Source organism: Dama dama, chromosome 14, assembly GCF_033118175.1.
Source record: "Dama dama isolate Ldn47 chromosome 14, ASM3311817v1, whole genome shotgun sequence".
Classification (NCBI taxonomy): Eukaryota; Metazoa; Chordata; class Mammalia; order Artiodactyla; family Cervidae; genus Dama; species Dama dama.
Genome location: NC_083694.1, coordinates 49,328,867 through 49,356,863, shown reverse-complemented (window position 1 = coordinate 49,356,863; position 27,997 = coordinate 49,328,867). Strand labels below are relative to the sequence as shown.

Here is a 27,997-nt window from a genome sequence, read left to right as displayed (position 1 = left end):
ATCCTGGGTTGGCAAGATCCCCTGGAGAAGGAAATGGCAACCCACTCCAGTATTCTTGCCTGGAAAATTCCATGGACAGAGGATTCTGGCAGGCTATAGTCCTCAGGGTCACAAGAGTCGGACACAACTTAGCAACTAAACCACCACTCTTAAATGTCTTTGCTGTTCCTATCGGCCTTGGGGCAAGAAATATGGTTGCTCACCACTGGTGCAAGAAATTTCCAGGAGACAATTGCAAGGCATTTTGAGGAGGTGGGGGGTTGGAAAGGTGCATTATTCAATGAGGATGATCCCAAAGGAGGCATCACCTCCAAATGCCACACCCAAGCTGGAGGTTCATGGATCTGACTCAGGGGTGGTCCCCCGTCCCAGCAAGCAAATGGGTGGGCCAACACAATAATAACTATCCATGGGGCTCATGGAAGCAGGCTGAGCAGAGAGGTCCTGAGGCCTGAAGGGGAGATGGGAGGGTCAGTGAAGGGAAGAGGCAGATCCATTAGAGGTCCTCAGACCCCACAGTTATCCATCACCCTCCAAGTATCCACTGCCCCCAGCTTTGCCTCCAAGAACCACACAGATGCAAACCTGCACTGTCCCTATATGGACACGTGGATAGGAACCCTCCTCCTGCCCATGGCCTCTACTTAAAGAGCCCCTTCACCTTCCACAGAATTCACCTTTAAGGCCCACCCACCCATAGAGAAGTTGGCCAGGAAAGCAGGTTGGAAAAGAGGATTAACTGTGGGAATACACGCAGAGGCCAGCAGCCAGCTGGTGAAAGCAAAAAAGAGGAGAGAAGCCCTCTTGTCTTCTGAGATGGCCCACACCCTACGGAGTACGCAGAATAAACCTGCTTTCACTCCACTTCGGCTTGCTAGTGAATTCTTTCCTGCATGAAGCCAAGGACCCTCACTTGGTGGCCCGTCCCAGGGACTCGCCCGAGACCTGGGATATGACTATCCTCTTGCGTCCCCTTTTCTGCAACAGTGGTATCATGGTCATTTCCTGGAGCTGAACACAGAAGACACAGGTGTTTCAGGAAACTCAGAGTGGCCTGCCCTGTTGTAGTGATCAATTCTTTGAAGTTCCAGCAAGTCCAACTTCCACTTTTAGGGTTTCAGGAAAAGGGCACTTCTGGTTCTCAGGGATGTCAAATCAGGAAGATGGGAGGGGAAAAAAAAAAAAAAAAAGATGGAGTGGGAGACACCAGTTGTAGGTTAGACTCTAAGAAGGACTTCTCTCCCAAATGTGAGCACTCTTCAGCATGACAACAGGCTAGCAAGGAAGAAAAAGGAACATTCTGGTACATGTTTTTTTAAAAAGCATATAGCAGTTGTCATTGGATCGTAGTACATTTGCCTTCCCCTGACCTCTTCTGAGCACCTTCCTCCAAAGTCGGTACAATTGGAAAATACTTGCACAGCACATACCTGGAAAATGAGTGCAGAGCAGGGTAGAGCCTTGTCAACTCAACAGGTGCCCTGCTTTCTGGGAAAGTTCTTGGGATGTGGAGAGAAGGGGCTGGCAGGAAGCGTGGCTGGAGGAGGATGTCCTCCAAGGCTGGGGACAGGGGATACAGTGAGCATAGCTCATATCCTTGCTGGGCAGCAGCATCACAAATGAGGGGGAAGGGAAGTATTTGATTTTTTTTTAAGCAGAAAGTAGTTGTCATGGGTGAGAGCAGAGCTCTGGAATTTCTCGGGGTACCTCATAGGTTACTGTATTTGAAGGGACACTTGTGGGGGAAGGGCTATCAGCTCTTAGCTCTGGGCCTCCAAAGGGGGTGGCCCTGGGGTCGGGGTGGCCCACCCAGGGTCCTGCCATCATTCTAGCAGCTGCACAGTTAGTGACTCGATGCCATTTAGACCGCACTGTGTGGTCCTGACGGCCCAGGCTCAGGTGGCCTGACCATTGCACCTACTATTTCATAGGAGCTGTGACCGAGGGCTTGGGGAAAGCATCTCCATTCAATGCAGTGGTCGTTATCAGGCCATAAAACGTCACTATTTCACATTATAATACAGTGTTTAAAAAATGAGAATTCAGCGTTTGGCTTGAAAAGTGCTGACAGGGGCTCCCCCGTACTGCCCAAGGGCAGGGAGTTTTAACTGGAGTCGGCTGTCTGAGCAGGGCTGAACAAGGACGGGAGGGGCCCAGGGTGGAAGGATGGGGCGCTGGCAGCAGCCACGCCACGTGCTCACTGGCCTCTGGTGGGTGGAGGCCAGGGACAGTACTGAACACAGGACAGCCCCCATGACAAAGAATGGTCTAGTCTCAAACGTCATTCAATACTGCCAAGGTTATCTAGACCAATGGTGCTGATGAACGTATTTGCAGGGCAGGAACAGAAACACGGATATAGAGAACAGACTCGTGGACACAGCAGGGGAGGGAGCGGCTGGGATGAGCCGACAGAGGCGCATTGCCTCATACACACTGCTGCAGCTGCTACTGTTGAGTCGCTCAGTCGTGTCTGACTCTTTGTGACCCCATGGCCTGTAGCCCACCAGGCTCCTCTGTCCATGGGATTTCCCAGACAAGAATACCGGTGTGGGTTGCCATTTCCTTCTCCAGCGGATCTTCCTGACTTAGAGACCATATCCTCGTCTCCATCGTGGCAGGGCGGAGTTTTTGTTTTGTTTTTACCACTGAGCCACCTGGGAAGCCCCATATATACGCTATCTTGTGTAAAATAGAAAGCTAGTGGGAAACTGCTATATACTCCAGGGATCTCAGCTTGGTGCCCTGTGATGACCTGGAGCGGTGGGATCTCGGGGTGGGAGGGAGGCTCAAGAGGGAGGGAATATATGTATACTCACAGCTGATTCTTGTTGATATATGGCAGAAACCAGTCCAACACTATAAAGTGATTATCCCTCAATTAAAAATAAAGAAAAAAATGTTGTTAAAATACTGCCAAGGTTGAGAGTTCCTGAGACCATGTGTACATTTAAAGAACTACACGCATCTTAAGGTGGCCTCGAGGGGGTGGGGCTGGCAGAAGGTCAGTCAAAGAGGGAGACCTGCTCTCTCCCTCCTCACCTCCCACCCCTCCTGCCTTCTTTTAACCAAAGTGTACAGAGCTCCTTCTGTTTCAGGCAGCTGGAGCTCACAGAGCTTCATAAACTGATTTCCAACCCCCCATCCAGTGGCATCATGTGGGCAACTGAAATTGGCCACTGCAGGCATATCACAGAGATGGGCAAACACGTGCTATAAACCAGAGCTTTTTAAAAATATGAGAGCTGGTTGTTATGCATTTACCAGCAAAACACTGGCTTGGGCCCTTACTAGGTACCAGGGATACACAGAGAGCAGACCAGGCTCAGCTCCTGTCCTCGTGGAGTTGATATCTAGTAGGAAGTCAGACACTCTTCAAACAATTACATAACTGTTAATGAACTTCAGCTCTGAGAAGTACCAGTTCAGTGTCTGAGATAATGAGAGCTTGTGTGAGCATAAGTGTGGGCTGGGGGCCATAGAGGGGTGTGTGTTTCAGCGGGTGACTGGCCTAGGCTAGGTGACCTGGAAGAGGTGACATTTAAATAGGGCCCTGATGGCTTTGTAGGAATTTGGGCAGATTAGACAACAGCAGATCACCTTTTGGGCAGAGAAGGCAGCAGGCACAGCCAATCAGAGATGAGGGCTAGGAGAGGCAGGAGGACTGAGGAAGTATTCCTAAGAAGCCCAGGGAGGGATGAGAGACCGAGGAGAAGCTGATCAAGCTGGCAAAGGTGGGCCACACAGAGCACTGTCATGTAAGGAACTTGGGTTTTATCCAGGCAGCTGGTGAAGGGTGTTGAGCAGAAGAGATCCCTGGGTAGATTCAAATTAAAAACAAAACTATATTGTCCCTCCCTTTCCTGTAACTTTGGGGTTTACCACCGCTAATGACATTAAGCATCACCATGAACCAGGCACGGGTAATAAAGAGATGGATAGGTTTGCCCACTGACTTAGGGATTTCCTTTGGGCAGGGCAGGTGAACAGACCCATGCATGTGGCGCCAGCAGAACATGAAGAGTTCTGGGTGGACAGTGCCCACAGCAGGAGGGATGTCTACTTGGAGCAGTGAGGGGGGAAGTGGACTCTGAAGGACCTCCCCCTACAAAACCACTAAATCTGAAACAAAACATACTTTGTAATACATCACCGGCCCCATCAACAGTAAGGAAAATTCCCAAGGCACTTTCATCTGAAAACAAAAGGCCGTGATCTAATACCAGGACCAGAGCAGTGAGTGATAACCAAATGCAAAAACTGGGGCTTGTCCTAAGGATAGATGCTGACATCAGGACCAGTGACAGGGGAGTAAGCCTTGTTGTTGTTGTTCAGTCGCTAAGTCGTGTCCAATGCTTTGTGACCCCATGGACTGCAGCACGCCAAGCTCCTCTGTCCTCCGCTAACTCCTGGAATTTGCTCAAATTTATGTTCATTGAGTCAGTGATGCTATCTAACCATCTCATCCTCTGTGGCCCCCTTCTTCCTTAGGATGTGGCAAAATGAAGCATCAGAACGTGCAACTCTTATTCTCCTAGGGCCTCTGACAGGGAGTGAAGTGGTCCCTGCTCCCAGGTGTCATCCCCACTCCCAATCTCAACCCCACCCCAGCAGAAGCAATGTCCATCCTCTCTGGAGGAAAACATTGCTATTTAGAAGCTAGAGAGTCCCTTAAGATCAAATATGAGTTCATGCATGGGAGTCAGCAGAAAGGTTAATAAACAGCAATCTGGACCCTCCAAGCCCTTTCAGACACAGTAATTATCAATACCAAATACATGGTAATATGCATGTGATATTTAAGATTAAACATTTAAGGATATTTAAGGAAATCTAAAAAAGCTTAGACCTGAACAAACAACATGAGACTATCTGGGAAGACCAGGCAAAGTTGAAAGAGAACCAAATAGAAATTTTAGAAATTAATATATATAGTTGGTAACATTAAAAAAAAAAAAAGGATGGACTAAACAGCAGACTAAATGGCTGAAGAGAGACTATTAAAAATGGAAAATAAGTCTAAGGAAATTACCCAAATGCAATACAGAGAGAGGTTGATGAAACCATAAAGGAGAAATCTGGTCCACTACAATAGCCACCAGCCACATATAGCCAGGTAAACTTATATTTGAATCAATTAAATTTATAAGTCAGTTTCCCAGTTGCACTAGCCACATTTTAAGTTCTCATAGCCACATGTGGTTAACAGCTGTCATATTGGACAGTGTATATTGCAGGCAGATCTCAAAGATGTCAGGGATTGGGTTCCAGACCAACACAGTAAAGTGAATACCACAATAAAGCAAGTCACAAATTTTTTGGTTTCCCAGTGCATATAAAAGTTATGCTTATATTGTACTGTTTTCTATTAACTGTGCAATAGCATTCTGTCTAAAAAACAGTGTACATACCTTAATTTATAAATACTTTATTGCTAAAAAAATGCTAACCATCATCTGAGCCTTCAGCAAGTGGTAATCTTTTTGCAATAGTAACATCAAAGATCACTGAGCACAGATCACCATAACAAATGTAATAATGAAGATGTTCGAAATATTGAAGGAATTGCTAAAATTTGACAAAGAGATATGAAGTGAGAAAATGGTGGAAAAATGGTGCCAATAGACTTTCTTGACACAGGGTTGCCACAATCCTTCAATTTGTAAAAAATGCAATATTTGTAAAGTGTAATAAAATAAAGTGCAATAAGGCAAGATATGCCTATATGCAACATTTCCATCACCAGAGAAAGTTCTGTTGGACAGACTAGGTTGTAAGACAGGGAAGAAAGTCTGATCCCAGAAGGAGAGCAAACAGATTGGAGAAGAGAAAGAAATCATGATTGAGGGATTTCCTTAGCAGTCCAGTGGGTAAGACTTTGCCTTCCAATACCAGTAGTGTAGGTTCAATCCCTTGTCGGGGAACTAAGATCCCACATGCCTTGCAGCCAAAAAAAAAAAAAAACCCGAAGCAATATTATAACAAATTCAATAAAGACTTTAAAAATGGTCTTTAAAAAAGAACTGTAATAGTCTGTAAAAAGACTCTAAAAATGGTATTTTTTACAATCATAAAAAAATAATGGCTGAGAATATTCAAAAACGAACCCACAGATGCAGGAAGCACAATTTATATAAATCAGGATGGATGAAAAGAAATCCACATCTAGCCACATCATAATGAAACTGAACAAAAGAGACAAAGAGAAAATCTGAAGAGTAGCTAACAAAAGGACAATCAAACTGGAGCTGACTTCTCTTTAGCAAATAGGAGACAGACAGTCGAGCGATGTCTTCCAAGTGCAAAGGAAAAAACTGTCAGCCTAAAACTGTGTACCCAGCAGAACTCTTTAGTAACAAGGGCGACATATAGACATTTTTCATATAAACAAAAGTCGCAAGAGCTTACCAACAAAAACTCTTTACGGAGGAACTTTTAAAACATGCTCTTCATAAATATGAATATACCTCTTCCTAGAAGTGAGGTCTGAGACATAAGAAGGAATGATGAACAAAGAAACTGGTAAGCATATAGGTAAATTATTTTAAGCAAATATTACAAAAATTTTGCAAAAATTATTTAAGCAAATACAAAGTAATCATGATAACAGCGTCTAAACTGTGTGTGTGTGTGCTCAGTCATGTCCGATTCTTTGAGAGCCCATGGACTGTAGCCTGCCAGGCACCTTTGTGCATGGGATTTTCCAGGCAAGAATTCTGGAGTAGGGTGCCACTCCCTTCTCCAGGGGATCTTCCTGACCCAGGGATTGAACCCAAGCCTCTTGGTCTCCTGCATTGACAGACAGATTCTTTACCACTAGCGCCACCTGGGAAACCCATAATGTCTAAATTAGAGTTGTTGTTGTTTGTTTTTTTTTAAGGATGTAATTAAAATATTGGACATGGTAGTATAAGTCAGGAAGAATGATCAGAATTAATATATTTTTGATAACTCTTACTATTTAGGAGAGGGCATTAAGATATTGATCAATCCTAGGCTTTATTAAGTTAAATATACACAGTATTTTAGAAGGTTCTACACCCTCCATATACATCAGAATCTCCTGGAGGCCTGTTAAAACATGGATCGCTGGCTCCCACCCTCAGAATTTCTGTTCCAGGAGATCTGGGGTGGGTTTCTAGAATTTTCATTTCTAACAAATTCCCAGGTGTTGCTGCCACTACTGGCCCAGGCACCACACTTCAAGAACTACTGAACCCAAAACAGTAGTTTTGGAAATAGGGTGCTTAACTTCCAAACCAACAGAGGGGTGTAAAACGAAATGAGAAAACAAACAAAAATTTTCCATCCAGACCAGCTTTGCCCAGTACAAATATAATGTTAACCACATATGTGGTTTTAGATTTTTCTGGTAGATATGTTAAAAAAGTAAAAAGAAACTGGTGAAATGAGTCTTAGTAATGTATTTTATTTAACTCAATATATCCCAAATATTATCATTTCAATATGTGATCAATTTTAAAAATTATTAATGGGACATTTTATTTATTTTTTTTCTGGTACAAAGTCTTCAAAATTCAGGGTGTATTTTACACTCTCAGCACTTCTCAATGTGGCCTGACCACCCTGCGGGTACCCAATGGCCACACATGGTTTGTGGCTACAACCCTGGACAGACCAGGTCTAGACTGTAAGGGATAAGAGCCTGCAGAGGACAGAGGCCCCACAGAGTTACTGAGCGCCCACGATATGCCAGACTCCAGGGTGAGCACTTCATCCACATCATACATCATCTCCTTTCGTCCCCACATAGGCCTGTGAGATTAGCTTTAGTATCACTCCAGATGGGGAATAGCAAGGCTGGGAAAACTTAAAACATTTCCCCAGGATCATCTGGCTGGCGAGTGGAAGAGCTGGGCTTCAAAGCCAGGTCTCTCATAGTCCATTGCCAACCTCGGAACCTCAGAGTTTCTATACAGAATTTTCTGTAACAGGCCAGATAGTAAATATCTTAGCCTTTTGGGACCAATCTGTCACAACCATTCAGCTCTGCTCTTGTAACAAGACAGCATGCATGCGTGCTCAATCATGTCCAACTCTTTGCAACCCCATGGGCTATGGCCCACCAGGCTCCCCTGTCCATGGGATTTTCCAGGCAAGAATACTGGAGTGGGTTGCCATTTCCTCCTCCAGGGGATCTTCCCAACCCACAGATTGAACCTGTGTCTCCTGCATTGGCAGGCACATTCTTTACCACTGAGCCACCAACAGGACAGCAGCCTTAGACAATGTGTAAACAAATGAGCATGGCTCTGTCCCAATAGCACTTCATTTAGGGAAACAGGTAGAGGGCAGGATCTAGCCTTTGGACTGTGGTCTGCAACCCCTGTGCTAGGCTAACACAACTGGGCCTCCGGATGCCCAGGTTCAGGGAGACCTCAATGACTAATTGCTGATGTTCTGTGGTGTATGCATGTGTCGGGAGTGTTTGGAAGGAGGAGACCCTCTCTTTCCAGAACCACCATGGCCCTCCCAATGTTCAGAAGGATCCAGAATGGCTATGTTTTGGTGGTACTTCCTCAGATTCTGCCAGGGGCTCGGCCAGTCCCTGTAATTCTGTAGCCTCCACTGAGCTCTTGGCTATAAACATGAGTTATTCCCACTCTCAGGCTGAGAGAGAGGGGAAATAAAGGCCAGGATTGATGGAATCCCAGACATAAAATCTGGCACCATAATGCCTACATTTTGGAAATTGCCTTTAATTAATGGTTTATGGCCACAAAGATTCCCTCCCCCAACCCTTCATCCTTCTGTAGCATCTTCTCCCTGGTGATCAGTCCTGGCGATGGGAACAGGGAGGGGGTGAAAGAGGAGGGCTGGTGAATAGCTGGTTTCTCAGAAACCAAAATGTGTGGTTTTGCTTATATGAACCCAGCTTGGCCTCTGGCATTCCTCGAGCCTGGACTCCATAAATAATGTGAATTGAAAAGCCAGCTCCCTGCACAGGCCTGAGGCCTGTTAGCTACAGAATCATCCACACACACTCACAAAAACACATCAAGCTCAGGAAAACACACACTCACAAGTGTGTACACACACACACACACACACACACACACACACACCAGAAATTTGCTTTTTTATTTTTTGGTCCACTTATCAGTCTCTCCTTCTTCCTGTTTATCTTGCTGTCTTTGTGTTCCGTGGCACTATTTCTTTCCTGAAGTTCTGCTCTTTGAGTCTCTCTTCCGTTCTCTCTCCTGTCTTTCCCCTTCCCATGCCCTTTGATCTCCCCTACTTGGGGACACATAACCAAGCTACACAAACACACCCCCAGCTGCCCACCTCAGCATAGAATCCACAAATCCTCCCCTCCCATCACAGACACCCCTGCCCCTCCCACCTGGACCAGGCTTGACTCTAACCAGGACAATGAACTTCCGCCCAAGTGCAAGAAGTACAATTAGGTTCCCTCCCTAAGCACCTGAGCTGAACTCAAACCACATTTCATCCCAGGAATACAAGGGGATGGAGGCAACTCTGCCAAATTCCAGGTGTAGCCAAAAAAAAAAAAAAAAAAACTGCCCAAACCCGAAGGGAGAGGCCCTTTATTACCAATAATATCCACCTTGACTGAGTGTCTACTATGGCTTCATATTCAGAATTTATAATAGTCATGTTAACCTAAGAGGTAGATATTATTATTATTCCCATTTTATAGATGGGAAAACTGAGGGTCCAAGAGGTAAATGAATTTGCTTAAAACCAAAGTCTGCCCAACTCCAAAGCCTAGTCTCTTCTTGCATGCTCAATCACTTCAGTCTTGTCTGACTTTTTGCAACCCTGTGGATTGTAGCCCTCCAGGCTCCTCAGTCCATGGGATTTCCCAGGCAAGAATACTGGAGTGGGTTGCCATGCCCTCCTCCAGAGGACTTTCTTGATCCAGAGATTGAACCCACGTCTCCTGAGTCTCCTGCGTTGCAGATGGATTCTTTACCCCTGAGTCACTGGGGAAGCCCCAGTCTCTTCCCACAGGGCTGGTCCAAATAGACAACATGGGCTGTGTCTTGGGATCTGGGACAACCAGTCTCAGCCACATAAGGTCTCTCATCTCCCCAGAAACATGTAACAGAGACATGACTCCAATACAGGAATAAGGCAGAGGTTCTCAGGTCTAGCCAACAGGAGGACACACTGTTTGGATGCCAGTGGTCAGCACCTGTGCACCCAACCAGAAAGGCTTCCCTGCCACTCAAACCTGTCCTTGGGGGCCCAGCTCTAGCAGTGGAGGGAAGGGAACACCTAGGCTGAGGCCCCTAGCCAGGCAGGGACTTGGAGCCTCCCAGGCAAGGCTGCAGAGGCAGTCGCTGTTTCTGCATTCCCTGGCGCCATGGCAACAAGAGTGCGCAAATTGGCGACCCACACAGAGTCTGTACCATCTGCTGTTTTCGGGGCTGGGGGTTGCAGGGTCACCTTCTGTCTGCCTGAGAAAGGAAATATAGTAATGTGGCAATGACCTCTCACCCTTGTCTATGCAGTGTAGAAAGGCCCCATCAGCCCCACTGTCACTGAGTCCGCAGAGCAGCCCAGGGGAGGAGGCAGACAGCAGAGAGCAGCATCACAACAACGTGCAGAGATGGACACCGAGGCACGAGGCACCACCTCTGCCCACCCTGCGTTAGGTCGTTCTGCCTGGCACCCTGCTGGACCAGCCTGGCATCTTCCAGGCCAGGTGGCTGTGGGCCCCGAAGGGCTCTTAGCTGGGCAGTTAGGTGTTGGGGAGAAGGGTTTCGGTAGAGCTGGGATGAGGGAGGTGGGTATGGTCACCAAGCTGCAGTTCCCCAAGAGTTGTCCAAGGCATTTCAGTGGAGGGAGGCAAGTGACTGGGGGAAGGGGCTTTGTGACGAGGAAGTAAGGTCTTTAGCCTGTGGGTTTTTTTTTTTTTTCAATTTCAAAAATAATATAGCCAATGCAGAAAACTTGGAAAACAGAAAAATATGCACACACATTCTGGCACATTCACAAGTTCATGACATACATACACACATGTTCACACACAAATATCCATCATCCCTTTCCAGAGATAAAGACATTTAGCATTTAACCATCTAATACAATATGTGTATATATTATATAGACATAATTATTTGGATTCCCTGGTGGTTCAGACGGTAAAGAATCTGCCTGCCATGAAGGAGACCTGGGTTCAATCCCTGCGTACAGAAGATCCCCTGGGGGAGGGCATGGCAACCCACTCCAGTATTCTTGCCTGGAGAATCCCATGGACAGAGAAGCCTGGCAGGCTACAATCCATGGGGCTGCAAAAAGTCAGACACGACTCAGCGACTAACACATGTATTATAGGTACGTTATACAGATTATCATACATATTTCAACGTGGTTTGGGATTCTGCTGTACCTGCTCTCTTGTACTGTGCTTTTCCATTTTGCAGTAGATTGTGCACATTTTCTCATATAAAAAATATTCCCATGACAGGTTTTTCAATGAATTGCCTATATTCCGACATACAAATGAAGTATCATTCATTCAGATTAAACTTTCATCCATAACCATTTATACTGCTTTCTACTTTTTAAATGTTTCTACTTTTTTCATTATAAATTATATATGTTTATTACGGAACTTTAACGATACTTAGAGGTACAGATGCTGATGCTAAGTCACTTCAGTCGTGTCTGACTGTGCGACCCCATAGATGGCAGCCCACCAGGCTCCCCCGTCCCTGGGATTCTCCAGGCAAGAACACTGGAGTGGGTTGCCATTTCCTTCTCCAATGCATGAAAGTGAAAAGTGAAGTCGCTCAGTCATGTTGGACTTTTCGAGACCCCATGGACTGTAGCCTACCAGGCTCCTCCGTCCATGGGATTTTCCAGGCAAGAGTATTGGAGTGGGTTGCCATTATTAGAGGCACAGCAGGAGGGAAATAATCTCATACAAACTCAGCAACTATAACATTTTTGTGCTTTTCACACCGATCGTTTTACTATGTGTCTGATTTGATGGTTATGTAATTTTTACCTTGTTATAATGGTTTATAATATACAATATAGGGTCCTTTCAAGTCAGGCTTATTTTTTAATACTTGTCATTTCTCACAGTATTGAGTTTATCCATTTGGGTTTTCATTTAACCATGCTTTGGAAAAAGATTCTTTTCCCTTTTCTGTTGACTCCTCACCACCTGAACTTGGTATATTTATCAAGTGTTGATGCAGCTGACCATGGGTTGAGGAATGGGGCTGCAAAATGCTGGTAGAAAGACATTTTTGCCTGTGAGGGCCACTCCAGAAACACATTTCAGTGTGTACAGGAATAGAGCTGGTGCTCCATTTATCCTAAAAATATGAATCACCCAGTAGCCCAAAAATGACTGTCTCTGTGTTGTTTACAGTAGTAAAAAATGAGGGACAACCAGGCCCACCGACAGGAGGCAGGTGAAATAGATTATGGAGCATCCATTGCACAAATCCTGTGTGGTCAAAAGATATTACAGATCACTGCTGAGAAAGAGGGATGTCCTCCATGGTGTAAATGAGAACAGCATATTACAAAACAGGATGGACCATGTAAATGTGGGCATCTGTGTGTGTTTGTAAGCGTGGGCATTTTTTTTCCCCCCAGTGGCTATAATGCTGTTTATTTTTTATGAGGATATGTAGTCAGATTAAGCACAGGTTAATAATACCAGTTTGTTCTTTTCAAAGCAAAGCAAAAGCCCCATAGACTTTTTATTTATTTATTTACTTTTTAATTGGAGGAAGTGTAGGCATCTGTGTATCCCAAAGAATATTTAACTAAATGCCAGCAGCTGCTGTCTCCGGGTAGCGTGGGTTTTGGGGTGATTCTGTTTTATTTTTATTCTTTCTTGGATTTTTAATTCTTTAAATTCTTTTCCTTTTAGAGGGCATAGGTTACTATCGTCCTGGGGGAGGGGCAGCACAACAAAGCAAAAGCCATTTTGATTCTGAAAAGAAGAAACGTATAGGGTGGGGAAGACATGGGGGGTACTCAGAAGGGGCAGCCTGCCCCTGCCCTGCCCCTCACCCCACTCCCCAACACGGCCCTGTGTGCTTGCGTGTTGCAGACTCCGACAGCCAGTGCAGCCCCACGCGGCAGAGCCTCAGCCTGTCGGAGGGCGAGGAGCAAATGGACCGGCTGCAGCAGGTGGAGCTGGTCAGAACCACGCCCATGTCCCACTGGAAGGCGGGTACCGTCCAGGCCTGGCTGGAGGTAGTCATGGCCATGCCCATGTACGTCAAGGCCTGCGCGGAGAACGTCAAGAGTGGGAAGGTAGGACCCCCATGGGGATCCCCACCCCTCTCCCATCCCGTCCTCAGGGTTACAGGAGCTGGCTGAACCGGGTTCATGCTCCAGTGACTCCAGTAAATCATTGTCTCTCCAACAAGGCACATAGCTCTTCTGAGCCTCAGCTTCCTCATCTTTAAAATGGGACTAATTTCCCCTTACCTGGCTGGAGGGAGGCAGGGCTGGACTTGAGCACCTTTTCAGCCCTTTCGGGGATTCCACCCCCTCCCCGAGCAGCAGTCCTCTGGCGAGGCGCCTGCAGAGCTCTTCCCATTGCTCTTCCAGGACCGCGGGGAGGGATTCCTTGGGTCCCCGCTCCCACGCGTCCCTTCGGCGCTCAATCCCCACTTCCTGGGCGCAGGTGCTGCTGAGCCTGAGCGACGAGGACCTGGAGCTGGGCCTGGGCGTGTGTAGCTCGCTGCACCGGCGCAAGCTCCGGCTGGCCATCGAGGACTACCGCGACGCCGAGGCGGGCAGGAGGTGAGCCGGCGCCCTGGCCCCGGGGAGCTGAGAGATGATAGACCTCTCCTCAGAGTCACACGGGTGAGGGGGCGGGCGCTGTGGGTGGGGCCAGGTGAGAAGTGCCAGGTCCTGGGACTCCAATGGGCGGTGCTCTGGGCGGGCCTTCCCTGTAAAAAGATGGAGAACAAACTCAGTGCGCCTCCTAGAGCCCTAGGATCGTCCCATTGCGGGAGTCGGGTCTTCAGGGGCAACCCAGAACTCCTCTAACTCCGAGGGTGGGCCAGTCCTGGTGGACCTGGGAAATTTGGCCAAGATGTTTGTTCTGCCTACTCCCACCTCAAACCCCAGTTCTTACCATTCAAAGTAAGAGACAGCCTACAGGCTGGGAGGACGAAAAGAAATGGGCCTGATTTGGAGCCAGGCGCGAGGGGGTGTTTGAGGGCCCAGAAGGAAGGAGCATCTATCAGCAAGCACACCTGGGAAGGGCTGACTATCCGCCCATCAAGTGTGTCCCCAGCGATGCCGCCCTCCTGCCCCCAGCTCCTCCCGGCCTCTCTCCTGACCTTTGTGAGCAGGACTTATTGGGGAGCCCCTCATTCACCAAGCAGCTCCAGGGAAAAGGAAGGGAGCCCCCTACCCAGTCCTCAGCATACAGAAGGGGAAGAAAACTAGCTGGTAAATCTGACACTTTCTGTTTTGCATAATTATCTCCTTCACTGGTTTCCCCATCATTTTTGTGCAGTTAATTAATCAAACCTGGTGGTGTGTGCTATTATTTGCAGAAGCAGCTTTGTGGATTAAAAATAAGAGGGGGTTGAGGGTAGGAAGGCAGGCTGGTTTAGAAGCCGGAAAAGCAAATTGCTGGGTGTCCCAGAGAATGATTCTGAGGTGGCAGGAAAAGAGATGAGATGGGATCTGAAACTCGGGCAGTAACTCCCAGCCAAGCCAAGTAAGAAGGCCATGGTCCTTATCAGAAGATCTGGACCCTCCTAAAAATATGGTGAGCTTGCACCTCTGCTGAGCTTCCCCTCCTGAGTGTCCCACAAGCACCTAGCGTTCACCACAGACCCTTACCCAGTGCCTGCCCCCAGGCCCCAAAGGCTCACCTCCCTGGGTCCCCCAAGCTGAAAACCCAACCCCAACCCCAATACGGTCACTATTACTTGGGCAGGGTGGTGCTGCCTGCCTCACCTCTCAAAAATGTGGGATTGCTGCCCAAGTTCCCCCCAAATCCAGCTGACCCCTGAGAACCTCCCAGAGTGAGAAAAGGATTGGAGTCAACCCAGCAGCCAGATGTGAACAGATTTTAAACATTTCTAAGAAACCTAAGCAGGACTGTTTCCCAAAACCAGGGCCTAGGTAATGGACACCCAGGGCCTCCTGGAGCAGGGAGGAGCCTTCATCTAATGGCTCTGCCTTCATCTAATGGCTCTGCTCTCCTAGTCTGTCTGTGACTTGCCCTGTGACCTTGTGCTCTGTAGAACTTGGTTTCTCCACCTGCGAAGTGAAGGGGATTAAATTAGGACGGTGGCTCTTTAACCTTGGGCGATCATGGCCTATTTGAGAACCTAATGAAAATTTCTGAAACTTGCCCCAGAAGAAATACAAAAACTTCACAACTTTGCATTCTTGGACTCTCTAACCCATCCATGCAACTTTGAGGTGTCTGTGAACTCTAGGGTAAGGACCCCAGTGAGGTCATCTTTGAGAACACATCCTGTGTGACTCTAGGCATGACATTACCCTCTCTGGGCCTGGTTCCCCTTATCTCTAAAATTTATTGTTGTTGTTTAATTGCTAAGTTGTGACTGATTCTTTGCGCCCACATGGACTATAGCCTGCCAGGCTCCTCTATCCATGATATTTCCCTGGTAAGAATATTGGAGTGGGTTGCCATTTCCTTCTCCAGGGGAATTTTCCAACCCAGGGATCGAACCTACATCTCCTGCATTGGCAGGTGGATTCTTTACCACTGAGCCACCAGGGAAGACCCTATCTCTAAAATACTAATGACAACAATCCACCAACCCCTCCCAACCTATTACTCATCGCTTTATGGACATTATTTTATTTGACCACCATGACATCAAGACAGGATAGATATGCTTAGCCCCCTTTTAAAGATGGAGAAAATGAGGCCAGAGAAATAATGGGCACAAAGTCATACTACAGAAGATTCGACTTCAAAGTCAATTTCCTTTCCACTCTCCCAAGGCACCTTTGTGTTAAAAACATCAATGATGTATTAATAGCTCCTGCCACTATTCTTTCTGGAACACCAAATTCATTCCAGACCCTGTGCTAAGGGCTTTACCCTCTCTTACCTCTTTAAGTCCTGGAGGAAAGCAGGAGTATTTATAGAGGAGGAAATTGGGGTGCACTGTCTCAGATCTAAGGGTGATGAAGCCAGAAAGGCCTCATATTTTTTATGCTGAATAATGATTCAAATGACTTCAAAATTCTGTGCCCAAATTCACATTTCAAGATCTGATCTGTTCCCTGTTTGGGGAATATCAGTGTCAAATTTTATAAAATGTTTGAATTACTTTTAAAGTCATCCTGTTTTATTCACCTTCGGCACTTACAGTAGCTCATACCAACAGCTGGGAAAGTGTTGCCAAGCCGAGGCCCCATGGGGACAACTTTAATGAAAAGAGAACTGTTTGGAAGGGCAGGCGTGCATTAATTATCAGCATGCAGCTGGATATTGCTGATTATAAATGGACCTCTCAAATAGGTTAAGCAAGGTGCCTCCTTCCACCCTGCGCCCCACATCCCGATGCACCACTGATTTGCTGAGCAGACCCTTCCTTCAGATGGAAAAGAAGTCTTCTAGTCCCTATCAAAGGCACAACAGCATATGATTCAGAGGCCACAAACTTCATCCCTTCCCTGGGCAAGAAACTAACAACAACTGGGCCTAGGAAGGGTCCCTCTAAAAGGGATGAGGCTGCAGCGGGTCACTCTAGCACCTTCCCATCTTTGAAGGGAGCTTGTTTTGGCCAGAAGATTCCAGCTTGGGAGCTAGGTTTCAGGGAACTTCCTGGAAGACTGGAGCTGGTGCCCCCCTCGCCTGGCCTTGCTGTCTTCCTTGCGTGCGTGCCGCTTCAGTTGTATCTGACTCTGTAAGACCCTATGGACTGTAGCCCGCCAGGTTCCTCTGTCCATGGGATTTTCCAGGCAAGAATACTGGAGTGCATTGCTGTGCCCTCCTCCAGGGCATCTTCCTGACCCAGGGATTGAACCTGCAACTCTTACGTCTGACCTGCATTGGCAGATGGCTTCTTTACCACTAGAGTGACCTGGGAAGCCCACTGGACTCTAAATCAGAAGCTCTGGGGCCTTAGCCAGGTGGAGAGTCATAGGCACCACCCCCAGTCCTGCCATCCGGAAACTGATGGTCCAGTGGGCCACTGGCCTGCTGAGCAGCAATTACCCAGCGTGACAGTGCAAGGGCTCCATAGAGACTCTGAGCACCAGGAGGGTCCTGACCTAGCACAGGGGTCCTAAGGCTTTAGGAAGAGCCGCATCTCAGCAGAGTCTCGCAGGAGTTAAGTAGGGGAAGAGGGTGGGATGGGAGGCCTGGAGGTGGGGAGGTCCTGGCTCTTTGGGGACAGATTCAGAGGTTCTGGGAGGCTGAGGGGCAAGAGGAAGGGAGCCAAGCCAGGAGCCCACCTTCCTGCTCTCAGTCCGTCTTCCGATGAAGTGTCTGCTACTATGCGTGCAGCATCAGGCTGACTCAGCCTGGAGAACAGTCCCTGTGCTCAGATAATTCATTTGTAAAGTTCCACCTGTGATGGGACTCTGAAGGGAATTCTTAAAGAGGCAGAGCAAACATGTCAGGGAGCAAGCTCAGACAGCACAGAGCCAGCCTCTGCAACATGGGAGCTGATGCCTAGGAGGGGAGGAGAGAGCCCAGGCGGGGCTGGAAGGAAATGGGTGCCTGAGAGGCAGGGACCCCCACCATCTGAGGACAAACACAGTGCATCCCGGAAGTGCTCCCAGCTCCAGCCCGGTGGGAGGGGGAGCCTGCACCCTGTGAGGTCACCCCGAGGACTTCTGATTTTATCTCTGCAAAGGGGTGCCATGGGAGAGTTTCTTTATTTAAATCTACTGTTCTTTTTCCCTCTTTTATTTTTTGACCACTTGTGTGTGTGTGTATGAGTGGGATAGGGATCTTAGTTCACTGACCAGGGGTTGAGCCCACGCTGCCGTGGAAGCATGGAGTCCTAACCACTGGACCACCAGGGAATTCTGTTACTGACTTTTCATTGAGTGTTGAGCTATACTTCTTTTATTTTTAATTATTGCTCTATAGTTTACAATATACACACTTCACTTAACACTATCTTCAAATAATATTATACAACTTTGCGTGTAGTATAACATGCTTTTTTCCTCCTGCCATTGTGCTATCATTTACACACACACACACACACACACACATATGTGCCATAATACATTGTTATTATTTGTTTTAACTGGCCATTATCTTTTAAGATTAGCAAATAAGGAAATTATTTACCAAGATAATTTACCATTTCCAGTCTTCTTCAAAAAAAAGTTTTATTGTGGTAAAATACCCATAAAATGTACCACCTTAATCATTTTTTAGAGTGCAGTTCAGCAGTGTTACTTTACCGGCTTCCCTGGTAGCTCAGCTGGTAAAGAATCTGCCTGCAATGCAGGAGACTCCAATTCGATTCCTGGGTCAGGAAGATCCACTGGAGAAGGGACAGGCTACCCACTCCAGTATTCTTAGGCTTCCCTTGTGGCTGAGGTGGTAAAGAATCCTCCGGCAATGTGGGAGACCTGGGTTCAATCCCTGGGTTGGGAAGAGCTCCTGAAGCAGGGAATGGCTACCCACTCCAGTATTCTGGCCTGGGGAATTCCATGGACTGTATGGTCCAGGGGGTCGCAGAGTTGACACGACTGAGGGGCTTTCACTCACTCACTCAGTGGTGTTAAGTACATTCACATTGTTGTGCAGCCATCACCACCATCCATTCCAATAACTCTTTCATCTTATAAAACTGAAACTCTTTCCCCATTAAACACTAACTCTCCATTCTCCTCTTCCCCAAGTAAGCCAACAACCATCATTCTACTTTTGAATCTGACTACTCTCAAGTTCCTCACATAAGTGGAGTCACATTGTATTTGTCTTTTTGTGACTGGCTTATTTCATTATCATAATGTGCTCAAGATTCATCTGTGTGTAGTATCTGTCAGCCTTTTTAAGTTTGAATACTACTCCACTGGGGCTGAATACAAGCCCATTTTGCTTATCTGTTCATCCATCTATGGATACTTGAGTTGCTTCTACCTTTTAGCTCTTATAAATAGTGATGCTATGAACACAGGATGTGCTGATATATCTCTTAAAGGCCCAAATTTCAACACTTTTGGATATATACGCAAAAGTGGAATTGCCGAAACATATGGTAATTCTATTTTTTAATTTTCTGCAGAACTGTCATACTGTTTTCCACAGTGACTGTACCCCTGTACGTGGTCACAAACAGTGCACAAGGGTTCCAGTTTCTCCACATCCTTGCCAACACTTGTTTTTTTTAATAGTGGCCATCCTAGTGAGTAGCAAGTGGTATTTTATCATAGTTTTGGTTTGCATTTCCCTAATGATTAGTGAAGGGCTTCCTAGGTGGCATAGTGGTAAAGAATACACCTGAGGTAACTTGGGTTCAGTCCCTGGGTCAGGATTATCCCCTGGAGTAGGAAATGACAACCCTCTCAAGTACTCTTACCTGGAAAATTCCATGGACAGGGGAGCCTGGCAGGCTACAGTCCAAGGGGTCACAAAGACTCGGACACAACTGAGCATATAAGCACACACGCACATACACACAATGATTAGTGATACTGAGCATTTTTCCATGAGCCTATTGGTCATCTTTATATCTTCTTTGCAGAAATGTCTCTTTGAGTCCTTTACCCATTTCTGAATCAGGTTGTTTGGTTTTTTTGTTGAGTTCTATTGTTCAGTCACTCAGTCATGTCCACCTCTTTGCGAATCCATGGACTACAGCACTCCAGACTTCCCTGTCCTTCACCATCTCCCAGAGTTAGCTCAAACTCATGTCCATTGAGTCAGTGATGCCATCCAACCATCTAATCCTCTGTCCTTCTCCTCCTGCCTTCAAGCTTTCCCAGCATCAGGGTCTTTTCCAATGAATCAGCCCTTCACAACAGGCAGCCAAAGTATTGGAGTATTGTTAAGGTTTAGGAGTTCTCTTTATTCTTTTGTGTAGCCCAAATTTCCATGTGGTTATTAGTATTTTCTTTCCTCCTGAAGAAATGCCTTTTACATTTCTTGTAGTTCATTCCTCTGAATTTCTACTTGTTTAAAAAAGTCTTTTGTTTCCTCCCTCATTTCTGAAGACTTTATTTTTTAGAGCAGTTTTAGTTTCACAGCAAAATGGAGGGAAAGTTAAGAGATTTGACGTAAATCTCTTGCCCTCACACATACATGGCCTCCCCCATTCTCATCATCCCCCACCAGATGGAGCATTTGTTTCAGTTGAACTGACACACCATTGTTATCCAAAGTCCATAGTTTACATTAGGGTTCACTCTGGGTGCTGTATATTCTATGGATTTGGACAAACGTGTAGTAGAGTGCGTCCATCATTACCATACAACACTGAATAGTTTCACCTCCCTAAAATCCTCTGTGCTCCACCTAGTCATCTCTCCCTCTCCCTCAAACCCTGGAAACCACTGGTCTTTTTGCTGTCTCCATAGTTTTGCCTCTTCCAGAATGTCATACTGTTGGAATCATACAGTGTGTAGCCTTTTCAGGTTGGCCTCTGTCACTTAGTAATATGCATTGAGGGTTCCTCTGAGAGAGGGTTTTAAGTAGAGGGGTGACATGATCTGATGGATATATTTAAAAGGCCATCTGGCACCCAGAGGGGAAATGGATTATTAGAAGGAGGAAGGGGGTGGGGTGGGGGCAGTCGGGAGGCAGTTGCAGAAATCTATGCCAGAGGTGGCCATGGCTTGACCCCAGAAAAGGAGGCAAGGGGCCAGACACGCTGACCAGAGAGGTTGATAGATGGACAGGGTGGGGGAGGGGAGAGGCAGGGCAAGTGAGAGCCTGGAACTGGGAGACAGGACGGACATTTCATCTGGAGCTTGTTAAGTCTGAGATGCCTGTGGCAGCCAGGAGATGTCAAGAGGGCAGCCCGTTAGGATCTCGGAAGGTGAGTTTATTAATTGGGAGTGTCTGTTAGCAGATGTGATCTAGAGCCCTAGAAATGGATGTCAGCCAGAGACAGGAGAGTGTGGGGGTGGAGAAAGGAAGGGGTGAGGAGGGAAGATGTGCCCATTATAAGGCAGCATCTACCCAGATCCAGAGCTCAATACACATTCTTGGAAGGAAGGAAGGAAGCAAGGAGCCATGGAGGACACCAGCAGGAGCAATGGCATGATCAGCTAGCTCCACCCTGGGGAAGGGACTAGCGGGGCTCCAGAGGCATAGAGACCAGTGAGAAGGCGAATTCAGGGGAGAAATGATGGTGCCTAGAGACAGCAGAGTGGAGAAGGAAATGGCAACCCACTCCACTGTTCTTGCCTGGAGAATCCCAGGGATAGGGGAGCCTGGTGGGCTGCCATCTATGGGGTCGCACAGAGTCAAACACGACTGAAACTACTTAGCAGCAGCAGCAAAGACAGCAGAGGAGAGGAGAAAGGAGGAAGCTGAGTCAGAGCAGGTGGAAAATCCCACCCAGGTCTCCAGCTTGGCCAGTAGGATGCTCTCCTGACAGTCTCCACTCCACCTTCCCGCGGGGAGTGGGTTTGGGGTGCTCCTTCTGCCAGCTGCAGGGGCAGCGTCACTCTGTAGGTCAATCATTTCCATTTCACATCCAGATTCCTTCATGGTCCCCCAAGGCTCCCACTTAAGCAATGCAGTTCACTGCCTGGCATTCAGTTCAGTTCAGTCGCTCAGTTGTGTTCAACTCTTTGCGACCCCATGGACTGCAGCACGCCAGGCTTCCCTGTCCATCACCAGCTCCCGGAGCTTACTCAAACTCACATCCATTGAGTCAGTAATGCCATCCAACCATCTCATCCTCTGTTGTCCCCTTCTCTTCCTGCCTTCAATCTTTCCCAGCATCAGGGTCTTTCCCAGCATTGGAAACAATGAGTCAGTTCTTCGCATCAGGTGGCCAAAGTATTGGAGTTTCAGCATCAGTCCTTCCAATGAATATTCAGAACTGATTTCCTTTAGTATTGACTGCTTGGATCTCCTTGCAGTCCAAGGGACACTCAAGAGTCTTTTCCAACACCACAGTTCAAAAGCATCAATTCTTCGGCACTCAGCTTTCTTCACAGTCCAACTCTCACATCCATACATGAACTACTGGAAAAACCACAGCTTTGACTAGACAGACCTTGGTTGGCAAAGTAATGTCTCTGCTTTTTAATATGCTGTCTAGGTTGGTCATAGCTTTTCTTCCAAGGAGCAAGTGTCACTTAATTTCATGGCTACAATCTGCAGTGATTTTGGAGCCCAAAAAAATAAAGTCTGTCACTGTTTCCATTGTTTCTCCATCTATTTGCCATGAAGTGATGGGACCAGATGCCATGATCTTAGTTTTCTGAATGTTGGGCTTTAAGCCAACTTTTTCACTCTCCTCTTTTATTTTCATCAAGAGGCTCTTTAGTTCTTCTTCACTTTCTGCCATAAGGGTGGTGTCCTCTGCATATCTGAGGTTATTGATATTTCTCCCAGAAATCTTGATTCCAGCTTGTGCTTCTCCAGCCCAGCGTTTCTCATGATGTACTCTGCATATAAGTTAAATAAGCAGGGTGACAATATACAGCCTTGACGTACTCCTTTTCCTATTTGGAAACAGTCTGTTGTTCCATGTCCAGGTCTAACCATTGCTTCTTGACCTGCATACAGAGATTTCTCAGGAGGCAGGTCAGGTGGTCTGGTATTCCCGTCTCTTTAAGAATTTTCCATAGTTTTTGTGATCCACACAGTCAAAGGCTTTGGCACAGTCAATAAAGCAGAAATAGATGTTTTTCTGGAACTCTCTTGCTTTTTCGATGATCCAACGGATGTTGGCAATTTGATCTCTGGTTCCTCTGCCTTTTCTAAATCCAGCTTGAACATCTGGAAGTTCACGGTTCAGGTACTGTTGAAGCCTGGCATACCTCAGGTCGTTTTTAAAAGTCCTTCCGCAGGTGGGAGGCACTGTCCTCATTCCTTCTTCAAGGCTGCCACCATGTGGTGAACAGGGGAATAACAGCTGAGGAGACCATCCTGTCCACTTGGGAAGTATTCCTTGTGCACCTACTACACACGCACACATTCGGCACTGGGTGAAGTTCAGTGTGGGATACAGAAAACCTAAGATATGGTGATGAGAAGAGGAGTTGGAATAAGCAAAACTTGGGGCTTAAATCTGATTCCAAGACGTGCCACTCTGTGACTCGGGGCAAAGTCCAAGGAGAGATTGGCCCCAGCCAAGGTTCTTGGGCCTCAGGGATTCTGCAGTGGCCTCTGGGATGGAGGTGGGGCAGGGCGGGGCTTTGGGAGGTACCCGGTCCCCAGAGGTGCTGCTTCCTGCTGCATCCATTCCCGCGGCGCTGTCATTGTCCCTTCCCATTCTCAGGGTGTCTGAATGTGGTCTCTTTCCTTCCTGCACCCTCTGTCTGTTGATTCTTTATTATTCTTTGGGGCTCACTCCCTGCTTCTGTCTCTCCCTCTGTCTCTGCCTCCCTTGTCTAACTCTCCCCTCTGTGCCTCTGTCTCTCTCCTATGTCTCTGTCCCTCTCTCCTCTTGTCTCTCCCTGTCTCTTCTCTCCCCTGCATCTGCCTCTCCCCTTGCTGCCCTTTGTCTTTCTCTCTGTCTCTCCACTCCATCACTGTTCCTATCTATCTCTGTGACTTTCTTGGTCCCCCGACCCCGTTATTTTGCTTCTCTCTGGTTATCTCTGCCCCATTTCTCCCTGTCTCTCTGTTTCTGCCACCTTTCCCCACCCATCCCTCTCTCCGGCTGTGTCTCTCCTCACCAGCCTGTCCAAAGCCGCTGACCTGGACCATCACTGGGTGGCTAAGGCCTGGCTCAACGACATCGGCCTATCCCAGTACTCCCAGGCCTTCCAAAACCACCTGGTCGATGGGCGGATGCTGAACTCCCTGATGAAGCGGGACCTGGAAAAGCACTTGAATGTGTCCAAGAAGTTCCACCAGGTCAGCATCCTGCTGGGGATCGAGCTGCTCTACCAAGTCAACTTCAGCAGGGAGGTGAGAACCAGGGTTCAGGGCACCTTCTGCAGCCCTGCTTTCCCTTCTGGCATCTGCTATCTGATCATCCAACCATCTGCCCATCCACACATCTCTCCATCCATCCATCCACCTGTCTATCAGTCCACGCATCCATCCCTTTCTTTCTCCCTCCCTCCTTTCAACAACTGCTTATTGGGGAATGGACCAGACCCTGTGCTCAATTCAGGGGAAAAGGGAAACACTCATCCTCCAGGCAACCACAAAGATGCTTGTGGCCACAACATCATAGAAGGTTGTCCCAATGAGGGGTGGGGGCGGGGTTTTATGAAAACTCAGAGGAAAGCTTTCAGAAGGACAAGAGGAGCCTTTCCAGCAACAGTAACAGCTAAACTGAGACCTGAAGGGAGGAATTCTGGGTATCAGTCAATAGAAGGTATGAGGGGAAAAGCAATCCAGCAAGGGAATAGCATAGACTAAGACCCAGAGGATAGATCTGCAGCAGCAGAACTGAGAGTCCTATGTGGTTCTGTCCTGGATTTGAGGTGGGGGAGGGAACGGGGATGCTGACAGGTAACTAGGAGGTTGTGAGGCACATTGTAGAGTTTGGACTCTGAGTGCCCCTTGTTCTGATCACTGCCAAGCCAGAGAGCCCAGGGTGTCTGCTTCAGCTTCCCCCAAACCTAGTACATCTCCCCAGCTACTCCCCCAAGGGAGGGGCCCTGGGCTGCCGGGGCTGAGTGTGACCAGCCTACTCTTCTCAGAGCACTGTCATAGCACAAGCAGTTCAGGGTCAGGGGGAGAGGGACTGAAGAGGGGGCTTTTTGGCCTTGTCAAACACCCAAGTCAGAGCCCTGGGCACAGGAAGTGATGAGGACACAGGCCCTGGCCCCCAGTGAGCCACAGTCTGGTACAGGAGATGAGGTGTGGGAAGAACATGACAGTGAAGTGTGGAAATAGGCAGCCTCATTTAGGGGCATCCCTTAACAGACATGCACTGAGCCCCTATTCCAAGTCAGGTGAGCAGGGCTGGGCTATACAAACCAGGCAGGTGGGGGCTGGGCTACACAAACTAGGCAGCTGCCGAGGGCCCCACCTGGCCCCACACTCTGCAGGCAAGTGGCTCTGCCTCTAGGCTCCTCCATCCCTGGAAGCAGGCTTCTCCCCATTTCCCAGAAGGAAAGGACTGACATGGCTAGAGCAGCTGTAGATGATCTGGCCAGGATCCCTCGCATCAGCATGCCGAGGTCCCTGCCAGCACCACGGACCCTTGCTTCCTGTGTGATCTCTGCATGCCCCCCTGGCCCCCTGCAGCTGACCCATTCTCCCTCCCCACAGGCTCTGCAGGAGCGCCGGGCCCGCTGCGAGACACAGAACATAGACCCCGTGGTCTGGACCAACCAGCGGGTGCTCAAGTGGGTGCGAGACATTGACTTGAAGGTGAGGGCTGATGGCGGGCGTGGGGGGGTGGGGGGTGGCTCTTGGGCATATGCAAATCCCATGCCAGTCTGTGTGCAAATTCAGTATCCATCTTTAAGTGTGGGCTGGGCATCGTTTCCTAGGCCGGCAAGAACAGCCTGCCTCCTGTCACTCAAGAGGCCAGAACTACTCCCCCTGCCCACCCCTTCCCCTCCCACAGTGAGGGTGCGGATGCTGAGTGATCCTCTCTGAAGCCAGTGGGGGGTTGACTCCACAGCCATCTTCTCCCTTAACAAGCATTTATGGGCTGCCTGCCTAGGTCTGGGGTCTAATTAGTGACAAAATAACCCAGTCGCTATTCTCAAGGCCCTAAAAAGAGTGAGGGTTTTTTTAATCCCTCAGGATTAAATGCACTAATCCCGGGGGGCGGGGGGCAAGCCCTTGCTCTTGAGGACATATCCCCCTGGGGTATCCCCGTCCTCAGGCCAGCAGGGCGGCCCCCCAGGCTCACCAGCCTCTTGCCTTGCCCTCAGGAGTACGCAGACAACCTGACCAACAGTGGCGTTCACGGCGCCGTGCTGGTGCTGGAACCCACGTTCAACGCTGAGGCCATGGCCACTGCCCTGGGCATCCCCAGCGGGAAGCACATCCTCCGGAGGCACCTGGCGGAGGAGATGAGCGCCATCTTCCACCCCGCCAAGTGAGTGTGGGCTGCCGGTGGCAGCTTCCGGCTTTGGAAGCAGATAGTTCTGACTTCCGGTCGGTCCCGGGCACGCCCTTCCTGGGTCCCTTTTGTGCTTTGCGACACAGCCTTCTCCTTTTGCGGATCCAGGCTCAGAGAAGTGAAGTGCTTTATCCTCGATGTCATAAACCAGAAAGAGGTAGAGGAGGAGTCAGTCAGCTTTTGAATAAAGTGTGTGGTGCCTCCCAGGTGGCTCTAGGGGTGAAGAATCTGCCTGCCATGCAGGAGAGGCAAGAGACCCAGGGATGGATCCCTGGGTAGGAAATGGCAAGCCACTCCAGTGAAAAATTCTTGTGTGGAAAATTCCACGGACAGAGAAACCTGGTGGGCTACAGTCCAACGGGTCGCAAAGAGTCAGACACAACTGAGTGCTACACACACACACACACACACACACACACACACAAACACACACAAACTGGGCACTTGGAGAAGGGAGAAAGGTCAGCATGTATGAGGAAGGCCGTGTGAGTGTGGGGTTTGAGCTGAGGAGGATTTGCACTGGCCTAAGAGGTTTAGATGACACCACCCTTATGGCAGAAACTGAAGAACTAAAGAGCCTCTTGATGAAAGTGAAAGAGGAGAGTGAAAAAGTTGGCTTAAAGCTCAACACTCAGAAAACTAAGATCATGGCATCTGGTCCCATCACTTCATGGGAAATAGATGGGGAAACAGTAGAAACAGTGTCAGACTTTATTTTGGGGGGCTCCAAAATCACTGCAGATGGTGATTGCAGCCATGAAATTAAAAGACACTTACTCCTTAAAAGGAAAGTTATGACCAACCTAGATAGCATGTTAAAAAGCAGAGACATTACTTTGCCAACAAAGGTCCATCTAGTCAAGGCTATGGTTTTTCCAGTGGTCATGTATGGACGTGAGAGTTGGACTGTGAAGAAAGCTGAGTGCTGGAAAATTGGTGCTTTTGAACTGTGGTGTTGGAGAAGACTCTTGAATGTCCCTTGGACTGCAAGGATATCCAACCAGTCCATCCTAAAGGAGATCAGTCCTGGGCATTCATTGGAAGGACTGATGCTGAAGCTGAAACTGCAATACTTTGGCCACCTCATGCGAAGAGTTGACTCATTGGAAAAGACCCTAATGCTGGGGTTGGGGGCAGGAGGAGAAGGGGACGATAGAGGATGAGATGGCTGGATGGCATCACCGACTCGATGGACATGAGTTTGAGTAAACTTCGGGAGTTGGTGATGAACAGGGAGGCCTGGCGTGCTGGGATTCATGGGGTCGCAAAGTAACACGACTGAGCCACTGAACTGAACTGAACTGAAGAGGTTTAGATGGTCATTCCAGGTAGGGCTGGCATGGGAACAAAGGTTTGGAGACAGGGGTAGGCGTGTTAGTGGTGTTTACCATCCAGGTGAGCAGACCGTGTCAGCCCTTCTATCCCAGTCTCTTCATCTGAAAAGTGATCAGGGAATAAACACCTGAGCAGATTAAACTAGGCCCCTCCCAGTGGACTGTCTCCTTACGATGATGTGCTTAGGGTTAGATGACCATTTATTGAGCACATGCTGTGTGCACAATTCCATTCTCATAACAATACTAAGCAATCAGTTTCACAGTCTCTCTTTTATAGATGGAGAAACTTGTTTAAAGGGCCCAAGGTACTTTCCTAAGGTCAAACAACTAGTAAGTGGCAGAGCCCAGATTTGTCCTTTATTCTATTAATATGGTATATCATGTTGATTGCTGTTCAGATGTTGAATCAACCTTGCATTCCAAGGATAAATCCCAATTGTGGTTGGTCATGGTGTATAATCTTTTTATATGTTGCTGGATTAGGTTTGCTAGTATTTTGAGGAAGAATTC

At 48.0% G+C, this 27,997-nt stretch overlaps 1 protein-coding gene across 1 annotated transcript in view; it reads left to right on the top strand.

Annotated features, from left to right (window-relative positions):
• KAZN (kazrin, periplakin interacting protein) overlaps positions 1 to 27,997 on the top strand; it is a 506,697-nt gene that overhangs the window by 464,917 nt on the left and 13,783 nt on the right. Inside the window, exons 9-13 of the mRNA XM_061160705.1 lie at positions 13,067 to 13,272; positions 13,649 to 13,767; positions 23,797 to 24,028; positions 25,346 to 25,447; positions 25,960 to 26,126. Coding sequence (XP_061016688.1) covers positions 13,067 to 13,272; positions 13,649 to 13,767; positions 23,797 to 24,028; positions 25,346 to 25,447; positions 25,960 to 26,126 — 826 coding nt within the window. The remainder of the gene's footprint in view (positions 1 to 13,066; positions 13,273 to 13,648; positions 13,768 to 23,796; positions 24,029 to 25,345; positions 25,448 to 25,959; positions 26,127 to 27,997) is intronic.